General features: G+C 37.2%; 4 protein-coding genes across 5 annotated transcripts in view; 3 read left to right on the forward strand and 1 right to left on the reverse strand.

Annotated features, from left to right (window-relative positions):
• LOC111437629 (ubiquitin-conjugating enzyme E2 35) overlaps positions 1-3,711 on the forward strand; it is a 4,709-nt gene extending 998 nt beyond the window's left edge. Inside the window, exons 3-8 of the mRNA XM_023075684.1 lie at positions 154-240; positions 747-805; positions 2,437-2,478; positions 2,566-2,639; positions 2,986-3,083; positions 3,461-3,711. Coding sequence (XP_022931452.1) covers positions 154-240; positions 747-805; positions 2,437-2,478; positions 2,566-2,639; positions 2,986-3,083; positions 3,461-3,498 — 398 coding nt within the window. The 3' untranslated portion in view covers positions 3,499-3,711. The remainder of the gene's footprint in view (positions 1-153; positions 241-746; positions 806-2,436; positions 2,479-2,565; positions 2,640-2,985; positions 3,084-3,460) is intronic.
• A 1,309-nt stretch (positions 3,712-5,020) lies between these two features.
• LOC111437623 (uroporphyrinogen decarboxylase 1, chloroplastic) lies at positions 5,021-8,718 on the reverse strand. Its single transcript, XM_023075675.1, has 6 exons — positions 8,592-8,718; positions 8,353-8,498; positions 6,601-6,986; positions 6,204-6,488; positions 5,584-5,819; positions 5,021-5,401 (listed from the first exon to the last, which is right to left on the reverse strand). Exons 1-6 carry the CDS (start codon positions 8,615-8,617, stop codon positions 5,233-5,235), a joined length of 1,248 nt encoding a protein of 415 aa, XP_022931443.1. The 5' UTR covers positions 8,618-8,718; the 3' UTR covers positions 5,021-5,232.
• Positions 8,719-9,122: 404 nt separating this feature from the next.
• On the forward strand, positions 9,123-13,258 carry LOC111437624 (tubby-like F-box protein 7). 2 transcript variants are annotated; one of them, XM_023075676.1, is made up of 4 exons: positions 9,123-9,616; positions 10,302-10,389; positions 11,601-11,760; positions 12,416-13,258. In XM_023075676.1, the coding sequence occupies exons 1-4, from the start codon at positions 9,260-9,262 to the stop codon at positions 12,999-13,001; spliced, it is 1,191 nt and encodes a 396-aa protein (XP_022931444.1). In that variant the 5' UTR covers positions 9,123-9,259; the 3' UTR covers positions 13,002-13,258. The 2 variants fall into 2 exon arrangements, with proteins under 2 accessions (XP_022931444.1, XP_022931445.1); XM_023075677.1 differs by having other exon boundaries at positions 9,124-9,616; positions 11,631-11,760.
• A 3,367-nt stretch (positions 13,259-16,625) lies between these two features.
• On the forward strand, positions 16,626-17,923 carry LOC111437626 (pathogen-related protein-like). Its single transcript, XM_023075681.1, has 4 exons — positions 16,626-16,825; positions 16,916-17,048; positions 17,166-17,464; positions 17,633-17,923. Exons 1-4 carry the CDS (start codon positions 16,664-16,666, stop codon positions 17,783-17,785), a joined length of 747 nt encoding a protein of 248 aa, XP_022931449.1. The 5' UTR covers positions 16,626-16,663; the 3' UTR covers positions 17,786-17,923.
• Positions 17,924-17,961: the final 38 nt, after the last annotated feature.

Raw genomic sequence — 17,961 nt, forward strand, 5'->3', positions numbered from 1 at the left:
TTTTTTTTTTTTTTTTTTTTTTTTTTTTTTTTTTTTGTGTTATTTGGGTCTTGGTTGTTGATAGATTTATTGTTTGGATTAATTCATCCGATAATTGTGAAGTCGAAGTTTATTTTGATTTAGTTGATCTCGATCTTTGATATGTGATTTTAGCCCCTGGGATTAGTGCCTCGCCGTCGGAAGATAATATGCGATATTTTAACGTGATGATCCTTGGTCCGACCCAGTCACCCTATGAAGGTAAATTACTTGACAGTATGTTGTTAGGAACGTGTTAAATTCTTTTGAATAATTTGCTATTCCATTGTTGGTACATATGAATGGGTGTAGAACCAACTACGTAGAACCAACTACGTATTTAAGTTACATATGAATGACTATGAAGAATGAAATGACATTCACAGTGAACGCTATGGGATTAACTTCTACTCGATGAAAAAAAAAAGTCTTATCTTCCCTTTTAGCTTTGGTTTTGTAAGCTTTATGCCCTATTGTTCAACGGTAGAATGTCACTCTTCTTGGATGCTAAACTTGGGAACGTGTTGTTTACATACTACTGACAACTGAGTAGGTTTTATTTAGAGATGTTATCTGATCATCATTTCACTTTTTTTATTGAATAATGTTATATGTCATCTTTCATTTTGGGCTTCTTTTCTCCTGACCTTCGTCAATTCTAAAGTTGTTAGTCCATTTCAATATTCTTTTTAAGCATATATTTGTCCTGAATCCGATGTACTTTGCAGGAGGAGTTTTCAAGTTGGAGCTATTTTTACCCGAGGAATATCCTATGGCTGCTCCCAAGGTAATTTGTAATTCTTTCCTACTTGGTCTATCAGATAATTTTTTTTCATTTCTTTTACCAATATTCTTCAAAAAAGTGTCATATTTTTTTTGGTTTGTTTTGTTTTTCATTAAAAAAAAAAAGAAAAAATGTATCAACAGAAGTCTCCAGTAAAAAAACATAGGGCTATTGGGGGATTTCCAAGTACTATTGAAGATTATTTGAGAACTTCTAACCCAAATGTGCTGTTAAAATCTCTTCAAGTTTCTTATACTTACTGAGTTACTTATACCTGCTCGTATATTACTTATTGAATTATGATTTCACTTATACATCATGAGGGTGGTATGTCTAGAAGTCATCAGAAATTGGATTTGCCATCATTACAATATTTTTTTCGTTTTCGTTTCTTCCCCATTCTCTTGAGGGTTTCCGATCTTGCACTGAATATAAATAAAAAGATCAGAAGCCATCGTAATTTACTTTTCATACACAGTTTTTTCCATTTCATGAATCATTATATTTACAACTTAATCTTGTTGATCTATGATACACGTGAGCACATTGATATTACGTGAAGGGAATTTTTGGTAGTTGAGGTCTTCATGGTTGGAGATGGAGAATAGCTTATTTCATGACTTGCTTTGTCGGGCCTAGCTTTGAAAGATTGAGAGGAAACATGTTTGGCTGGACTAAATGTTGATGACAAAATGAGGAAACATCTTACGAGAGTCCAGTTGTGTGGGATGCAATTCATGACAAAATGTTCTAGGCAATCGTTTCAAACTTCTTTTTTCTCATTTTGCATAGAAAACCAATTTTCATAAAGAAGATAGAAGAGCAAAATTAAGGAGGGGCTCACAAAAACAAGGGCCTGACAGAAATAGGAAAAGCATCACTCACATTTACAAAATGGACCCCAGTGCATTCCCCAAACTTGTACTTCAGTTAGACTACTGTTTTCTTTTCCTGTTCCTATAAAATAAATAAAACTAATTTTTATTCTTGGGAGTTTCTATTATTAATTTTTGTAGAATGTACCTAGTGATGTAAGTATGCCTGTTACTTTTTTTTTTTTCTCGACTTATGTATGAAAAGCTATCTGTCCTTTTGACTGGACTGTCACGTGAGTGAAGAAACTGTTGTTTAAGGATTTAACGATCTGCTCCATGCCGATGGCACTTCAATTATCATTATTACTTATTTTTTTGTAGTACATGTAATCATGTATTAATTTGAGTGTGGTTGTTTATCTGGTTGATTTTACCTTGTTTTGTGTTGAACCTGTTGGGGGGTGGGGGTTTGCATGAAGCAATTGACACTCATTACACATAAGTTAACTAATTCGACTTGAGTGGTTGATCTTCATGCCTTTTGCGTACTGTTCTTATAAACAGAAAATTGATCCACTCGTAAAAGAGATGTAAAACAACGGAAATGTTTAAACAGAGTTGGACAATTTTTTTTTAAGGTTTAAGTTATTGCCTTTTGATGTCCTAGGACTGAAGATTCTGTATCTAGTACGCTAGGTGGTCCTGTTGGAACTTATCATATCTTATTTTGATTGCCTCCACTACCATCTTTTCCCCCTCGTCTCTTTCCATCTTCATTTACATATTTTTTATTTTTGCGTGATTATTTTTGTGGTGCAGGTTCGATTTCTCACAAAGATTTATCATCCAAATATTGATAAGGTACGCGCCTATTTTCATACTTCTTATTGTCGTCCCCACCAACGTGCTGCAGTTTCATTATTGATGGTGTGATTGTTTGTAATTTAGCTTGGGAGGATATGCCTTGATATTCTGAAAGACAAATGGAGTCCAGCTCTACAGATACGAACTGTACTTTTGAGGTATTATAATGTTAGGTGTGATTTTTCAGTGACTGCATATTAAATTTGAACATTTTGCATGGTCTTTTATTCATTTGATTAATTCAAGGAAATACAGATCTGAGAATTTTACCACCATGCACATTTTATGTAGCACATTGGTTTAGAGAGCTTTAGTTGTTTTTCTAGGACCTTCCCCAACTGCGGTCGTTTCCTTCGTAAATTTATCTTCAATAGTTCCGATAATCATACGAAAATTGAAGAAATTCATTACCACTGGCATCCATTTCTTCTCCTCTTCCTTCTGCGTCCCTCTTCTATGAACTTTTTTTTAGTAACAGTCACTTTCTCTATCACTTTCTGTCAGTATTCAAGCTCTTCTGAGTGCTCCAAACCCAGATGATCCACTTTCCGAGAACATTGCCAAACATTGGAAATCGAATGAGGCCGAAGCTGTTGAAACAGGTGAGTTGGTCTAGACCATTGCTTTTGTTAAAAACCTTTTTGATCCTGAGTTTAAGCTTTGTTTCAGTTTGGTTCTTATGTTTTTAAAAGCTCTCTATCTTTAGCTTTTGATTAAATCTGGTTTAAGACTGGATAGGCTAAGTGGTATGTGAATGGGGTAAGACGAGATATCATGAGATGATAGTTGATTCTGTCGGCGGAGAGGGACCGAGTATCCTCCGAGTATTGTTTGGGTTTAAAGCTAATGAATCGAGTCGGGTTTAGAATGTTGCCACTCCTAGTTAATAATATGAACGTAAAACTTCAGTAGAAGTAAGATTGTAGCTTAATTTGGTGTAGCCTCTGACTGACACCATTTTGTGGTTGGATGTTCTCAGCAAAGGAATGGACTCGATTATACGCAAGTGGTGCGTAAAGAAGGGAAACTGCGGAAGCCTTTTATCTCTTCGGTTTTTAATAACATGAATGTGCCATTTGCTCTGTGGATTTTAATGAAAAAATCTGGAAGAATTTAGTGTCAAAATTGTAACTGTCTCTATAATTGTGCGTCTTTTGGCAGGAGTCTGTACCCCCATACTTTGTATGATCATGATATGATTAGATGGAATACCTTCTTCTAAGTTCAATATCTCCTAAAATTGTAAGCCCTCGCCATATGCCCCTTATTTCTCAAGAATGTTTTAATTATTAATTAAAAAAATTGGAAATATCCATTAACAACTTCATGCACTAAAATTAATATCAAGAACTACTTTCAAACTCTGATTAATAAATGCTATTTAAACGACATTTAGGAGGTTTATTTAACGTCGCCCGTAAATCTTGTTCGATTTGTTTGATATTAGCTCGACATTGAAAAAGGCTAGTGCTAGAGTTGGTTCGAACTCAAAATATCTTAACTTAGTTCTTTATTATGAGTTAAATTAAACTTGAAGCAACATTGGAACTAACTCAATCATATACAACATAATAAAGTTATCCTTATCTGAAAACAGTGAGCCTTATCTCTTTCCCTTTGTTGGTGGCCATTTCATTGTTTCTCCTTTTTATCTTTTGCAAGTGAAGAGGCCTTCTTTGATGAGAGGTATACCCTCCTTTGTAGAGGTCAATGGTGGAATACTACTTTTCTCTTCTTTGCAAATGATGGAACTACAATGGAAAATAATCACACGAGAAATGTATCATTGTTTTTGTTCTCTTTTCCATTGTCTTTGTTCTCTTTTCTTTTCCATTGTCTTTGTTCTCTTTTCCATTTTATGAGAATGAAACATTCTTTATAAAGGTGTGGAAATGTCTCCCTAGCAGACATGTTTTAAAACCATGAGGCTAACAACGATACGTAATGAGCCAAAACGGACAATATTTGCTAGCGGTGAACTTCGACGGTTACAAATTGTATAAGAGCTAGGCACCAAGCTGTGGGGCAACAAGGATATTTGGACTCCCAAGGGGAGTGGATTGTGAGATCTCACATCGATCGGAGAGGAGAACAAAACCTTTCTTATAAAGGTGTGAAAATCTCTTCCTAATAGACACGTTTTAAAACTATGAAGCTGACGATGATACGTACTGGGCCAAAACGAATAATATCTGCTAGCCGTACGAGAAGACCTCAAAGAGAGAAGGGGTGTCCCACCAAGGAAAAAAAGGAAACAAGATAAGGGTCCTTGAGAGAGAGAGAGAGAGAAGAGAGAGAGGGATCCCACCAAGGGGCAAAAGGAAGAAAGATAAGGGTCCTTGAGGGAGAGGGATCCCACTAAGGGGCAAAAGGAAAACAAGATAAGGGTCCTAGAGAGTGAGAGGGAGAGAGAGAGAGGGATCCCACTAAAGAGGAAAAGGAAAACAAGCAAAGGGTCCTTGAGAGAGAGAGAGAGAGAGAGAAGGATCCCACTAAAGGAAGAAGGAAAACAAGATGAGAGTTCTTGAGAAAGAGAGTCTATTGCTTCAAAGTTCCGAGGATTTCATTACAAATGATACAGAATTTCACAAAGAGGTTACAAAAACAAAAATCACTTAAACAGGCCAACCCTTGAGCATGTACAGATCACAGACCACAGAAATGTTAAATCAAATGTCTGTGTTACCTCCAACAGGGTTATAACATCTCAACCAATTCTAAACAAAAGGATTGAGTATTGCTCTACCTCAACTATGCTACCAATTTGGGTTCTTGGGCTGCCAAATCTTGAGACAAAGTATCAAAGTTCAAACTTCTAGCAACATCGAAGAAATGTGCGACTGCTTCTTCTGGCGTACCGACAAGGACGCCGTGCCCGAGGTTTAGAATGTGTCCTCTTGGTCCTGCACATCTCACAACCCTACAAACAAACCCATATGTAGCAAATAACAAGGTTTAGAATGTGTCTGTGCTACCTCCATTCTTAGCTAGTTACCACTATTTTGTCACACAGCTTGTACGGTTCTTCCTTAAAGAAGGTTACATAGGTAGGTAAATAACAAGAACCGAATAAGGAAAAAAGCAGGAAGCTCAATGACAAACCTTTGAATTTCTTCAGATAGAGCAGGAAGAGTAGAAAACAGATAAGCAGGGTCAACATTTCCTTGTACACTGATATCAGTTCCTAATCTCTTCCTTCCGTCAGCCATGTCTACTGTCCAGTCAAGCCCGATAACGTCAACTCCTGTTCCTTTCATTCGCTCTAGAAGACCGCCATTTCCGTTGATGTAGAGAACAAGCGGTGTTTCAGGGCACTTGCTCCTTACTGTACTCACAATCTGCCAAAAAAGATCCCAATGATGAATAAGAATTAGAGATAATGATTGGTTAGTAGTTACCGATATTGCTATTACGAGATCCCACATCAGTTGGGGAGGAGAACGAAACATTCTTTATAAAGGTGTAAAAACCTTTCACTAACAGACTGCGTTTTAAAAACCTTGAGGAGAAGCCTAAAAGGGAAAGCCCAAAGAAGACAATATTTACTAGTACTGGGCTTGGGCCATTACAGACATTTTAGGGATTCGGCATTTTATGTTAAGCTGAGAATGGCGAATAAGGTGAGGTCGTCAAAGAAATGGACATGTCGACTTTCTTTGAACTGAGTTCTCTCTGCTAGAAAATTGGTCAGCTAAAGAAAAGAAGGGGAAAAGACAGCTTACCTTCTGAATATAGGGCTTTGACCAGGATTCCCACATATCAGGTGGCAACTGTCCACCCCACGAGTCAAATATTTGTATGCAATGAGCTCCATGTTCTATCTGGAAAACAATATATTCTGATATTGCCTGTGTCAAATGAGAGAGGAGAGTCTTCAACACATGTGGTGCTGTGTGGCACATTCTCTTAATCGTCGTATACGTTCGTGTCGTACCACCTTCCACAATATACGTTGCAATCGTCCAAGGAGCTCCTACAAAACCCAAGACAGCAGCACTGCCTTCAACCTATACAAAATGACAAACCAAAAAAAGTGACATCAAAACTGTTTTCTATCATCTTGGTAATACAAAATATTGTCATTTTTCTTTATAAGCATGAGAATGTGACAAAACATACCTCCTTGCGTAGCAGTTTAAGTGACTCCCCCACAAAGTTGAGTTTCTCCAGGTCAAGGGGATGAAGAGCTTTCAATCCCTCTTCGGAGCGAATAGGCGAGTGAATAATAGGGCCTCGTACGTCTTCTATGTCAAAAGGAACGCCAAATGCCGGTAGAGGGGTTAGGATGTCGGAAAAAATTATAACTCCATCAGGATGGAAAGCCTCCCAAGGCTGCAATGAAATTTCTACAATGAGATCAGTTGTTTCTGATCTCTCTCTGAAAGATGGATATTTCTCTGCAAGTTTTCTGTAAACGGCCATATACCTTCCTGCTTGACGCATCATCCATGCTGGTGGGCGACTAACAGGATCCCCTCTTGCTGCCTTTACCAAGAGCGGAGGATCTGATAAAAATATTCACTGAAAAGTGAAAATAAGCCCCATCCATAATTTAGAATTCAAATGCAAGGAAAGAACTGCAATGTTGAACGCAAACATAACTATGTTCGAGATATAATAAAATAAAGCAGTCGTTTGGTTGCTGTAATTTAACATGAAGTCCTGTGACGAGAAGAGGGGGTCATCTTACCTAATATCTCTAGGCTTATGATATAGTGGTAACGAGTTTTGGTTGCTTACTATAACAGTATATGCCTACCGTCAGCAGATATTGTCTTTTTTGGACTTTTCCTCCCGAGGTTCCCCTCAAGATTTTAAAAAGCGTCTATTAGGAATTCTACTAGGAAGAGGTTTCTACACCCTTATAAGGAATGCTTCGTTCTCCACTCCAACTGATGTGGGATCTCACAATCCACCTCCTTGGGGGCCCAACGTCCTCGCTCGCACACCGGGCCTTCAACCGATGTGAGATCTCACAATCCACCCCATTTGGGGGCCCAATGTCCTCTCTTGCACACCACTCGGTGTCTGGCTTTGATACCAATTGTAACAGCACAAGCCCATCGCTAGCAAGATATTGTCCTCTTTGGGCTTCCCCTCAAGGTTTTTAAAACGCGTCTGCTAGGGAGAGGTTTCCACACCCTTATAAAGAATGCTTTATTCTCCTCTTCAACTGATATGAGAACTCACAATCCACCCTCCTTCTGGTCCCAGCATCCTCGCTGACACTTGTTTCCCTCTACAATCGATGTGGGATCTCACAATCTACCCCGCTTCGAGGCCTAACAATTTCGTTGCCATTCGTTCCTCTCTCCAATCAATGTGGGATCTCACAATTCTTTTTTTGCTGCAATGTCTCTTAAGTTCAAGTTCAATCCCATCTAGTTGCCACTTGCCAAGCCTTACACGTCAAAGAAGCCTATACATCACCATAACATTTTGGCATTGGTTTACAACGCTTGCACATGCTCGAGTCATCCAACAATTCCCCCATTATAACAACATCCACCAACAGCATGTTCATAGCTCTAGTTGAGATTGTGTATAAGCCCATATCAACAATATGCTGTATGCTGGACAGTTCAACCACTCAACAGACAGTTTAAAAAAAGTCCAGTAACCACGAACAACGAAATTCATTCCAAATTTCCATTCAATTAGGTCAACACAAATCCAGCCTCACACTAAACCATAAAACTCCATATTCAAGACTTAAACACTCCACACAAACTATGAATCTCCATCCACAAAAAACAGACAAGAAGCTCTCAAGACTACCACATCTCTCAATGCAAAACACAGAGACTAATCCAATTCAGAATTAACAGTAATTAAAACGAAGAACAAGCACATGAACAAACTAAAGCATACCAGATAAGGAAGATGAACAAGTAACAGAGATAGGTTTATCGGAGACACGCCTCCTGGAAACAAGCAACTTAATGGAGGAATTAGAGGATTTCAGGCCCGAATGGACTAAAAAACTCGAAGATTTCCATCCCAAGGAGGTGCAAACACTGCAAAAACAGGATAAAAAATGCTTATCGCAAAGCAATTACAAAGAAAAAGAAAAAGAAAGCACAAGAAATTGACAAAACAGAATGGCTAACCTGGCCGGCGATGCGAAACTACTCATTTCGAAAGAGAAATCGAAGATTAAGGATGAACGCAGACCCTTCTTCTCCGATTTGTTCCTTATCCCTCAGCTACAATTTTTCATACTTATTTGATATATTTTACACCATTTTCTTCCATTAAATATGAGATAAAAGTCGATAATTCGATCCAAATTTTTTACTTTTAATCGAAAATTTATGTTTTCACCGATATTCTGATTTAAAAATAAATAAATTTTATTTTAGTATATAGTTTTTATTTTTAATTTTATTTTAATACATAAATATTATTTAAAATTCAACCTATGGTAAAAAATATATATTATTAAAGTTTTAATTTATTTATAATAAATATGCAAAAATAGTCTTTTTAACTTATTAATATGGGCCGAGTCATGAGAGTGGAAAAGCCCAACTGTCGCCATCTAAAAACGTTAAACTCACAGGGCTGTCCTCAACGCCTCATCGCATCTTCCGCGTTTCCTTCATTTACCTTTCCTCACAGCCCTGTTTCTTTAACATCTCTCCCTTTCCCCACTCTTTCTCTTTCTCTCGCCGCGGTTTCCCTTTCTCATCTTCTTCCTCTTGCTTTCTCTCTCTAAACGACTGCCCTTTCTCTCTCTTCTTTCACCATGTGAGGCTAAGCCCTAAAACCCACTGTCATGTCTCTTCGCAGATCGTTTCTCTCTCGGAAGTTTTCTTCCAAGTCGTCGTTTAGAGATCCGAATGGTGTGGAGGGAATTGTTCGAGTGGCCGTGTCGGAGGTCGAAGGTGCCTCCGGTCTGCCCGGCGGGACTGATGGCGACTTGATGCAGGGTGAATCTTCTTGGTCTTCTATGCTACCGGAGCTTCTCCGGGAGATTATTCAGCGGGTTGAGGCTTCTGAGGACGGTTGGCCCAACCGCCAAAACGTTGTTTCGTGTGCTTGTGTCTGCAAACGCTGGCGGGATATTACTAAGGAGATCGCCAGAGGTACCCCTCATTCCGGGAAGATTACTTTCCCTTCTTGCCTCAAACAGGTATTTCGTCGGAGTTTTTATCCGTATTCGTCAAGATTGTTGTTTTTGTTGATGAAATTGTATGCTAGTTGTCGTCGTATGAACATTTTTCTTCTTTGCGTTCATGTGATTATTGTTTTTCTTTCTTTTGCGTGTATTCGGTTTTTGATTATTTGAATTACTTTTCGAATTTAATCTGCGTGGTATTTGAGATCGATTGATTTGATTTCATAACGCAGCATGATTCTTTAGTTTTTGAAAATGTGCGGGGTTGTGGTTATGCTCGTGATTTCCATATGGATCTTGAAGAATTTTCCGGTTAAGATTAATGATAAACATTCTGTACATTGATTGCGTGCAGTTAAGCAATGTCGAGAATTTGTTGTGGATGGGACAATTCAAGAATTTTGTTCTATTGAATGGTTAATGACGTGCTTGTTGCATTGATGTACCGAAATGGAAATTAATTCTTAACTTTAAGGCTATCCTAAATCTAAATTACTTCTGAATTATCAAATTTATAATGCAAGTTCTTGATGCGTTAGTGAGTCTTTTGAATCTTGTCCAAAAGCATTTTCTTATGAGTTGTTGGAAGAAAACGTTAGTGTGTTTTGAATCCTGATGGACATTGATCTTATGGTAATCTTTTTGGTACAAATTTAATGTCTGAATGATCATCTAAACGTGTTGTTATTGTCTAATGCAGCCTGGACCAAGCGATCTTCCACATCAGTGTCTTATAAAACGGAACAAGAAGACTTCAACATTTTACCTTTACCTTGCCCTTACACCATGTGAGTAACTTTTGGTGTATATATTCTATTTGTAAAGGAAAAGGGTAACTGCACTGAGATTGGAGTGAAGTATCATATTTCATGCTATATAACTTGGAATGAATGGCTTACATACGAGTGTTTATGTTGTCTCCTAACTTACGTAAGGCGAAAGAGATTTATTTTGTTCAGTCAAGTTTATTGGTCTCTGCTCCTCCTCCCCTTGATTCACCATGAAATAACTGAAGAGAACTACATTTTGTTTTCCAAGACACGAACATGATTGAAATTAATACGAACTTCACAAACCGTTAAAGCGGGTGCAACTCTTTCTTAAAACTGCACAGTTACCTAACATAGATAATTTGATGGAGTGATATATCTTCTATTGAGTGTGGGCACGCAATCATATTTTGATTTGAACAATTCATATCATAGTTTTTGTTAATTAGTGAAACAATGTGAGCATTCTTTTGGGTTTTATGGTTGAAATACAACTGATGAGTATGAAGGTATTGAGAATGTAACATTCAGGCCTTGGTGAACTTTGTTATCGTCATGTTTTGTAAATGATTTTGACTTTTCTTGTTTTCTTATGCACTCGTTATGATTCTTTATTCCTCTGTTTATTCCAAAGGCCTGGTCAAATTTTGAAGTGTTTCTGGTCATCTAAATCAGGGTTCTTCGAGGCTGGCATGGACTATCAGAGAGGCTTATGATTAACTTCAGTTAGGATTGATATCTTGGGATTAATTTCTCTCCTTCCCACACATGCACGCACATATGAATCGTTAGTTGAATTTATGAGAAATATTTACTTTTCTGACCTGAACATAGTTTAACCGGTTTAGACTTTATAACTTAAGACCAAAATGTCGGAAATCTGAATTTCCACCAAGAGAAAAATATCAACTTTTCTGTTTTGTTGTTTTCCAACATCAATTTTCTTTTACAAAGCATAACATAAAGATTATCAACTATGGATTTTATTCATAAGTTCATGAGTTTAACAAACCAAAAGATTTATCTTAATGTTATAGTTTATACGTATGGCTCTTTGCATTTAAACTGCAACTTGTGTCCTGTGTACATTTTGGTTGCTATAGAAGACTGACAGGACATGCTCCTCTCTCCTTTTTTATTTTATTTCTTATCTCATCATTATATATCTTACCTAACTGTTGTTTGTCATTGCACATTAGTAATATAGAACTTCTTTGCATGTGATATAGCTCATTTAAGGGTTATTTCCCCTACTCCAGCATTTACAGATAAGGGAAAGTTCCTCTTAGCTGCACGGAGATATAGGCATGGTGCTCATACCGAGTATATAATATCTCTTGATGCTGAAGAATTATCACAAGGAAACAATGCATATGTGGGGAAGTTAAGGTAAGATATTATTGTTGTTGAGAGAAATCTTGTCGGAACAAATTGTTTGTTTTGGTGCTTGCTCTTTGCAATCCTTAGTTTTTACACTAGGGATACAAGTTTGTTTTCTTTGTTTATGGTCTAAAAGTTCAAGCATCTTCTTATGCGGTTTATTATTATTGTTTCTTATTCTAATGTTTAATTATAATTACGATTGTTTTGAGGTACTAATTTAAAGGGAAACTTCCTGAACAAGAGGCTTAAAAAGAGTTCTTCCAGTTGGAATGTGTAGTTTGAACAATAACTGCAGCAATATTTATGACTTGAGAGAACTCCCAATGTAATCTACCTATATCGAAAACAGTATCTTACATTGATTGAGCCACAGTATGAAATACGGTTCTTGCTGAAAGAGAAGCCATGTAGATGGTTTGCAAAGAACTGCTTGATGCTGCCATGAGTTTACTTTAGATAGTTTAAACCTAAATTAGGGAGAGATCAGTAGTTAAGAAATCTTTGTTCTTTTTTTCTTTTTCAGTAATATGTGCAAAATTATTTCATTGTTAGCTTTGTAAAATTGCAGCTTGAGTGTTCTTGGTACAATTTTTAAAAGTAGCATGTTTTTTCCTTAATAACATGCACTAAGTCGATACCCCATTTTCTGATCACTTTGCAGCTCTGATTTTCTTGGCACCAATTTTACTATTTATGATAGCCAACCACCACACAATGGTGCAAAGCCATCGAGCAGTAAATCGAGCCGCCGCTTTGCAAGCAAGCAAATCAGCCCACAAGTGTCTGCAGGTAACTTCGAGGTTGGGCAAGTCTCCTACAAATTTAATCTTTTGAAATCAAGAGGTCCGAGGAGGATGATGTGCTCTCTAAAGTGCCCAGAATCAGAAGAATCTGTGACCAGCAAACCCTGCGAGAACTCGATGATGAAGAAATCTGAGTCTTTTTCTTCCTCATCAGGGTCGACAATCTTACGAAACAAGGCTCCTAGGTGGCATGAGCACCTGCAATGCTGGTGCTTGAATTTTCACGGTCGGGTGACAGTAGCATCTGTTAAAAACTTTCAACTTGTTGCTAGTATTGACCATAGCCAGCCAGGAGGAGGTAAAGGGGACGAAGAAACAGTCCTACTACAGTTCGGAAAGGTAGGCGACGATACCTTTACTATGGATTATAGACAGCCATTATCAGCTTTCCAGGCTTTCGCCATTTGCCTTACGAGCTTTGGCACGAAGTTGGCGTGCGAGTAGTAGTAGTAGTATATTGTGTACCAAAATTTGTTTACTTAAGAAAACGGTGGCTCTATTGAGACAGGCTTTCCTCTGTACATGGTGCTATTATGGTGGAATTGTGACCACTTAAAAATTGAAGTTCAGAGCAACAAACCAATATTGCGTGGTGCTAGCAAGCGCTATGGCTTCTCTAAATCTCTATGTATATGTGATATATATATATATATATAAAGTACAAAGGATGAGAATTGTTGATTCATCTCAATGTTTAGGTATTGCTGCAGTTGTATTTCAACACTCGTGCCCAATTCATTCATTTTATAGGTTTTTTATTTCCTTTTAGTTTTATGCTGTCATTGAAAAATGATTTTTAAATTTTTTTTTTTGTAACTCATCTCTCTCGGACAGTGAAGCCATTTTATTGGAGAAAATGGTGTGGAAATCTCTCTCTAGCGGAAGTTCGAAAGAAAGACAATATACGCTAGTGGAGGGTTTGAGTTATTACAAGTGATATCAGAGTTAGATATCGAGTAATGTGTCAATGAGGAGGCTAAGCCCCAAAGGAGGTGGACACGAGGTGGTGTGCCAGTAAGAACACGGGGCTTTGAAGGGTGTGGATTGTGAGATCTCCAATCGGTTGGGGGGAATAATGAAACCGCTATATCTACTATCAGTGAGGTGGTGGGCTTGAGCTGTTGCATGTCTCCACTTAAAAGTATATCATATCTTTTTTTTTTTTCCTTTTTTTTCATAAGATCAAACCCAGTGTAAAATTAAAATTAAAATTCAAAAGCATATTAAAAACATTTTAAAGCCTATAAATTAACTGCCTAAAATTTAATGGATTCATTCTATAATCGAACCTAACTAATATGCCATAAATAATGTAATATTTGGAGTTCATCTTAGGGGCTTTTAAAGCAGATATTGAAACGGGCTTCTTTTATGGGCCCAAAACGAAACAGGCCGAAGGCCCACTGACAGAAAGCTCCCCGATCGGCAGAAGCTCTGAGGGATCTCCGCTCTACTGCAACGATGGAAGCACGATGGCGATCGAAGATGAGGATCGCCATAGTCCACCCAGACCTCGGGATGGGTAACAACGTCAGTTTTTGTTTTCTTTCAACTGATTCAATTGCTAAATTTCGATCAAACTCTCTCTTTTTCATGATTTGTTGCTTAATTCTCTGTATTATATCGAATCGATTGGTTGATTCAATTGTAGACGCTGCTGTTGAACTTGTTCGCATTGACACAATGTCCATATTTTTCAATCTCACCATTGAAGAAAATCGGAGGTTTGAAGAGACTATTATGGTATGCTTCCTTGCTTTTTCTTCAATGGATTAGCTATTGGAAATAGTATATAATCGGAGTTTAGAAGGAACATATTCTTGTTTCTTTAAACTTAGACGACTTCTAAAGGTATTCTCTAGGCTTGAACGGAGCAGAATGAGGCATTTGTTTTAGATAGATGAGGCTCTGATATAGGAAAAATTTGTCCATGTATCAACTCCTATGCTGAGAAATTTTAATGGCCCATTTTGCTTTAGTGATTGGTTCTTGTAATTTTCTTCAAATTTCTTCTTTAGTATTTCACAACATTTCATTCTAATATGGTGATTTCCTATCTCGCCACACGCCACCATGCAGTTTGTACATATCTACGGTGTATTTTTGTTACTCTTTGCATGTTGTTTATGTGGCCATCGTTTGATGTCATATCACACTAGCAGATCAGGTTTCTGTTGTTGTTCCAATACTTAAACTGAAAGGGTCACCAAAGATATGGACCTTTTCCCAAAGTTGTCCGGATATCTCTTTATCATGGTTAACCAAAGAAGCTGCATGCTTATTCAGGTTGTATTTTATTGTCATTTTCTGGATCTCTTACTGGCCAAGCCCTCATCCATTTTGAGGTGAGGAGGCTGTATACGCAACCGCTCATCGCTACTAGATATTCTCCATTTCAGCCATTGCCATCAGCTTCACGGTTTTAAAATGCGTTTACTAGGGAGAGGTTTCCACACTCTTATAATGAATGCTTCGTTCTCCTCTCCAACCAATGTAGGATCTCACAATCCATCCCACTTGGGGGCCCAGTGTCCTCGCTAGCATACTGCCTGGTGTCTGGCTTTGATACCTTTTGTAACAATCTAAGTCCACTGCTAATAGATATTGTCCGCTTTGGCCCGTTACGCATCGCCGTCATCCTCATGGTTTTAAGACGTATCTTTTAGGGAGAGGTTTTATACCCTTATAAAGAATGTTTCGTTCTCTTCTCCAACTAATGTGGGGTCTCACACATAATCCATAGGCTTAATTGAAGAACTGAAAACTGGTATGGTTTCTGATAGTTAATTCTACTTCTTTCAATTCTTATCTTTATTCATTATTACATTCATCCATACTCTTCGATGTTTACATTCATCACTTTTCATAATCACAGGAGTGGCAGATTTGACATTGGTTCATAGCAAATTTACTGCTTTCCACCGTTTGCTAAGGCATTCAAACATCTTAATGCACGAGGAATTCAGCCTGCTGTTCTTTATCCAGCAGTCAATGTATATCAGTTTGATGAGTCCCATTCTTGTAAGTAACATGTTTGTATATCTCTTGTTCCTTTGAGTTGAAAAACCTTTTATTGTGATCTACAATATGTAAACATACTTTTTTTTTCATTAAAAAATTATTGTTATTATTCTTTTACTTATTAAGTAATTCTCTGTTATATTCTTTTCAATTCTTATAAATTCATTTACATTGAATTAGCTATTTCAGCCTTTGCCAAGCTCGGCACAGTTGAAGGAGGCATTCTTCAAGATTACAATGTAGCTGATGTTTCCATAGTCATTGTTGGCGAGTCTCAAACCATTTTCCCTGTCACCATTCAAGTTAAGTGCTCTTAAAAGCACTTCAAGACAAGTAAGTAACGTGATCATGTCGTAAGAGATATAGGAAAATTTTGGGACCTATCATGTGCCAAATCTAAATTTCAAATCCTAAACATGTAGCGTTACGATCTTGACCATAGTTATTAAATATTACAACATTCACTTGGAGAATGATATCAAATTCTCATGAATTTTATTCAATCTCAAGTAGACACGTCTTTGAGAACATTATCGTTTTTGCAAGAACATTATCTTTATATGAACACAACGACATGTCTTATTTGTTTAAAATCATTTAAAATTGTACAACTATAGGTGCATCTAATCAAAATTAACACTTATTGATTTATGAAACTTTTCCTACAACAATAATTAACTCGTATATTTGTTTTAAACACTATGATCTTACCAAATTCATTCACATGAAAATAATTCAAATATACGACACCTGAATAATCATCAAGTATTCGTTTTCTAGTTCATCGTCTACAATGATTGCCAATTTATTTTTTTATTACTGTTGAGGCATCTTACCTTATGTGGCCCATATCAACCAATCTCTTTCTATTTATAATTGGTTAAAGATTTTAGTTTGTAAAGGGAACAAATTGATAATCTGAATGAAACACCAGAGGGATACGGCTGCTTCTCAAATTCTTCAAAACTTTCCTTTGGCTGAAACGAAGCCCTGCTTACTGTATTATCTTTTGTTTCCTTTGGTTGATATAGTCTTTATAAAACCCTCAAATAACTCCTTTGTTTGATGCAGGCAAAATAGAGTTGATGAAAATGAGCACTGAAGGGAGCAAAATTGATATCCATAGTGTTCTTCCTGACAAGTACAGAGCTAACTTGCATTTGGAGCATCCCACTGTTCAATGGAGGTATGGGAAGCCTCCCACGTATGAAAGTGCTAACCAGCTCTTTGAAGAGGGCCGAACCAAGGTTTTTTTCCTCCTCTTTCGTACAAAGAAAACTTTCTTCTCTTTCAAATCTTGTGTGTAATTTAAGCTGTTTTTGTTTGTTTATGATTAGGTGTGGCCAAAAGGATCTCTGGAAGAAACAGTGCAAAATGTTGTGAAATCATGGCAAGTGGAGATTAACAACAAGGCTAGATTACAAGATTTCAAGACCATAAACCCTGAAAAATTCAAGCTTTTTGTCAATGGTAAACAGAGTTTTTGGATGAAGGATTTGTCCACTGGAATGATTAGGTTAAAACTGACTACTAATAACAAAGTTTATCCTAAATTGATAGCACAAAATTTACCCTTTTGATATGTAGGAAGAGAGGGGCTGTCAGGAGAAGAAGTGCTGGGGGACGGAACCTTCAATGCCATGCTGAAGAGTTCTCTACCAGATGAGTATAAGTTTTACAAAGCAGAGGAAGAGACACATGAATCAGCTCATAATGACTTCAAAACATGTTTTCCAAGAGGGTTTGCATGGGAAGTCATAGAGGTTTATTCTCCTCCTCCTTTGATTGCCTACAAGTTTAGGCATTGGGGTTTCTTTGAAGGTCCTTACAAAGACCATTCCCCTACTGGTGAAATGGTTCAATTCTACGGCATGGGAGTTCTCAAGGTAACGTCGCGATTCAATAACGCCCTTTCTTATCAAACATATTCATATTTTACGCCACGATAAAAAAAAAATCATTATGTAATCTGAATCATGAAATAATGACTTAATTTTTCAAAAAATTATAAGAACATCTAAAAAATCATTATGTAATGATTGATATTTGCGCAGGTAGATTCATCGATGAAGGTTGAAGAAGTTCATGTTTACTTTGATCCAACAGAGCTATATGGAGGTCTTTTAAAGGGCAAAAGAACAGCTTCTGAATCAAAAACTGCAGATTCATCTGCCTCTGCCTGCCCACTCTTCAATCTCCAGAAGTAGTTCCAAAAACAAAAATGTTGGTCTAAGTTTCAATAATAAATCCCATGTGTTCAATAATCTCTGCATAAATTCGTTAGTGATTTCGAGAGGTTTCTACGTCTGAATTTACTAATTACTTGGATCTTTAAGTTCGAGTTTGTCTAGTCTGCGTATGTCAAATCTGTGTTGAGTTAAAT

This window comes from Cucurbita moschata, unplaced genomic scaffold (genome assembly GCF_002738365.1).
Source record: "Cucurbita moschata cultivar Rifu unplaced genomic scaffold, Cmos_1.0 Cmo_Scf00064, whole genome shotgun sequence".
NCBI lineage: Eukaryota > Viridiplantae > Streptophyta > Magnoliopsida > Cucurbitales > Cucurbitaceae > Cucurbita > Cucurbita moschata.

Coding starts and splice junctions, on each gene's coding strand:
- LOC111437623 (XM_023075675.1), bottom strand. CDS start 8,617: ATGAGTAGTTTCGCATCGCCGGCCAG. Junction 6,987..8,352: donor TTGTTCATCTTCCTTATCTG/GTATGCTTTAGT, acceptor TATTTTTATCAG/ATCCTCCGCTCTTGGTAAAG. Junction 5,820..6,203: donor CAAAGCCCTATATTCAGAAG/GTAAGCTGTCTT, acceptor CTTTTTTGGCAG/ATTGTGAGTACAGTAAGGAG.
- LOC111437624 (XM_023075676.1), top strand. CDS start 9,260: ATGTCTCTTCGCAGATCGTTTCTCTCTCGGAAGTTTTCTTCCAAGTCG. Junction 9,617..10,301: donor TCCCTTCTTGCCTCAAACAG/GTATTTCGTCGG, acceptor TGTCTAATGCAG/CCTGGACCAAGCGATCTTCC. Junction 11,761..12,415: donor GCATATGTGGGGAAGTTAAG/GTAAGATATTAT, acceptor ATCACTTTGCAG/CTCTGATTTTCTTGGCACCA.
- LOC111437626 (XM_023075681.1), top strand. CDS start 16,664: ATGAAAATGAGCACTGAAGGGAGCAAAATTGATATCCATAGTGTTCTT. Junction 16,826..16,915: donor TTGAAGAGGGCCGAACCAAG/GTTTTTTTCCTC, acceptor GTTTATGATTAG/GTGTGGCCAAAAGGATCTCT. Junction 17,465..17,632: donor ACGGCATGGGAGTTCTCAAG/GTAACGTCGCGA, acceptor ATATTTGCGCAG/GTAGATTCATCGATGAAGGT.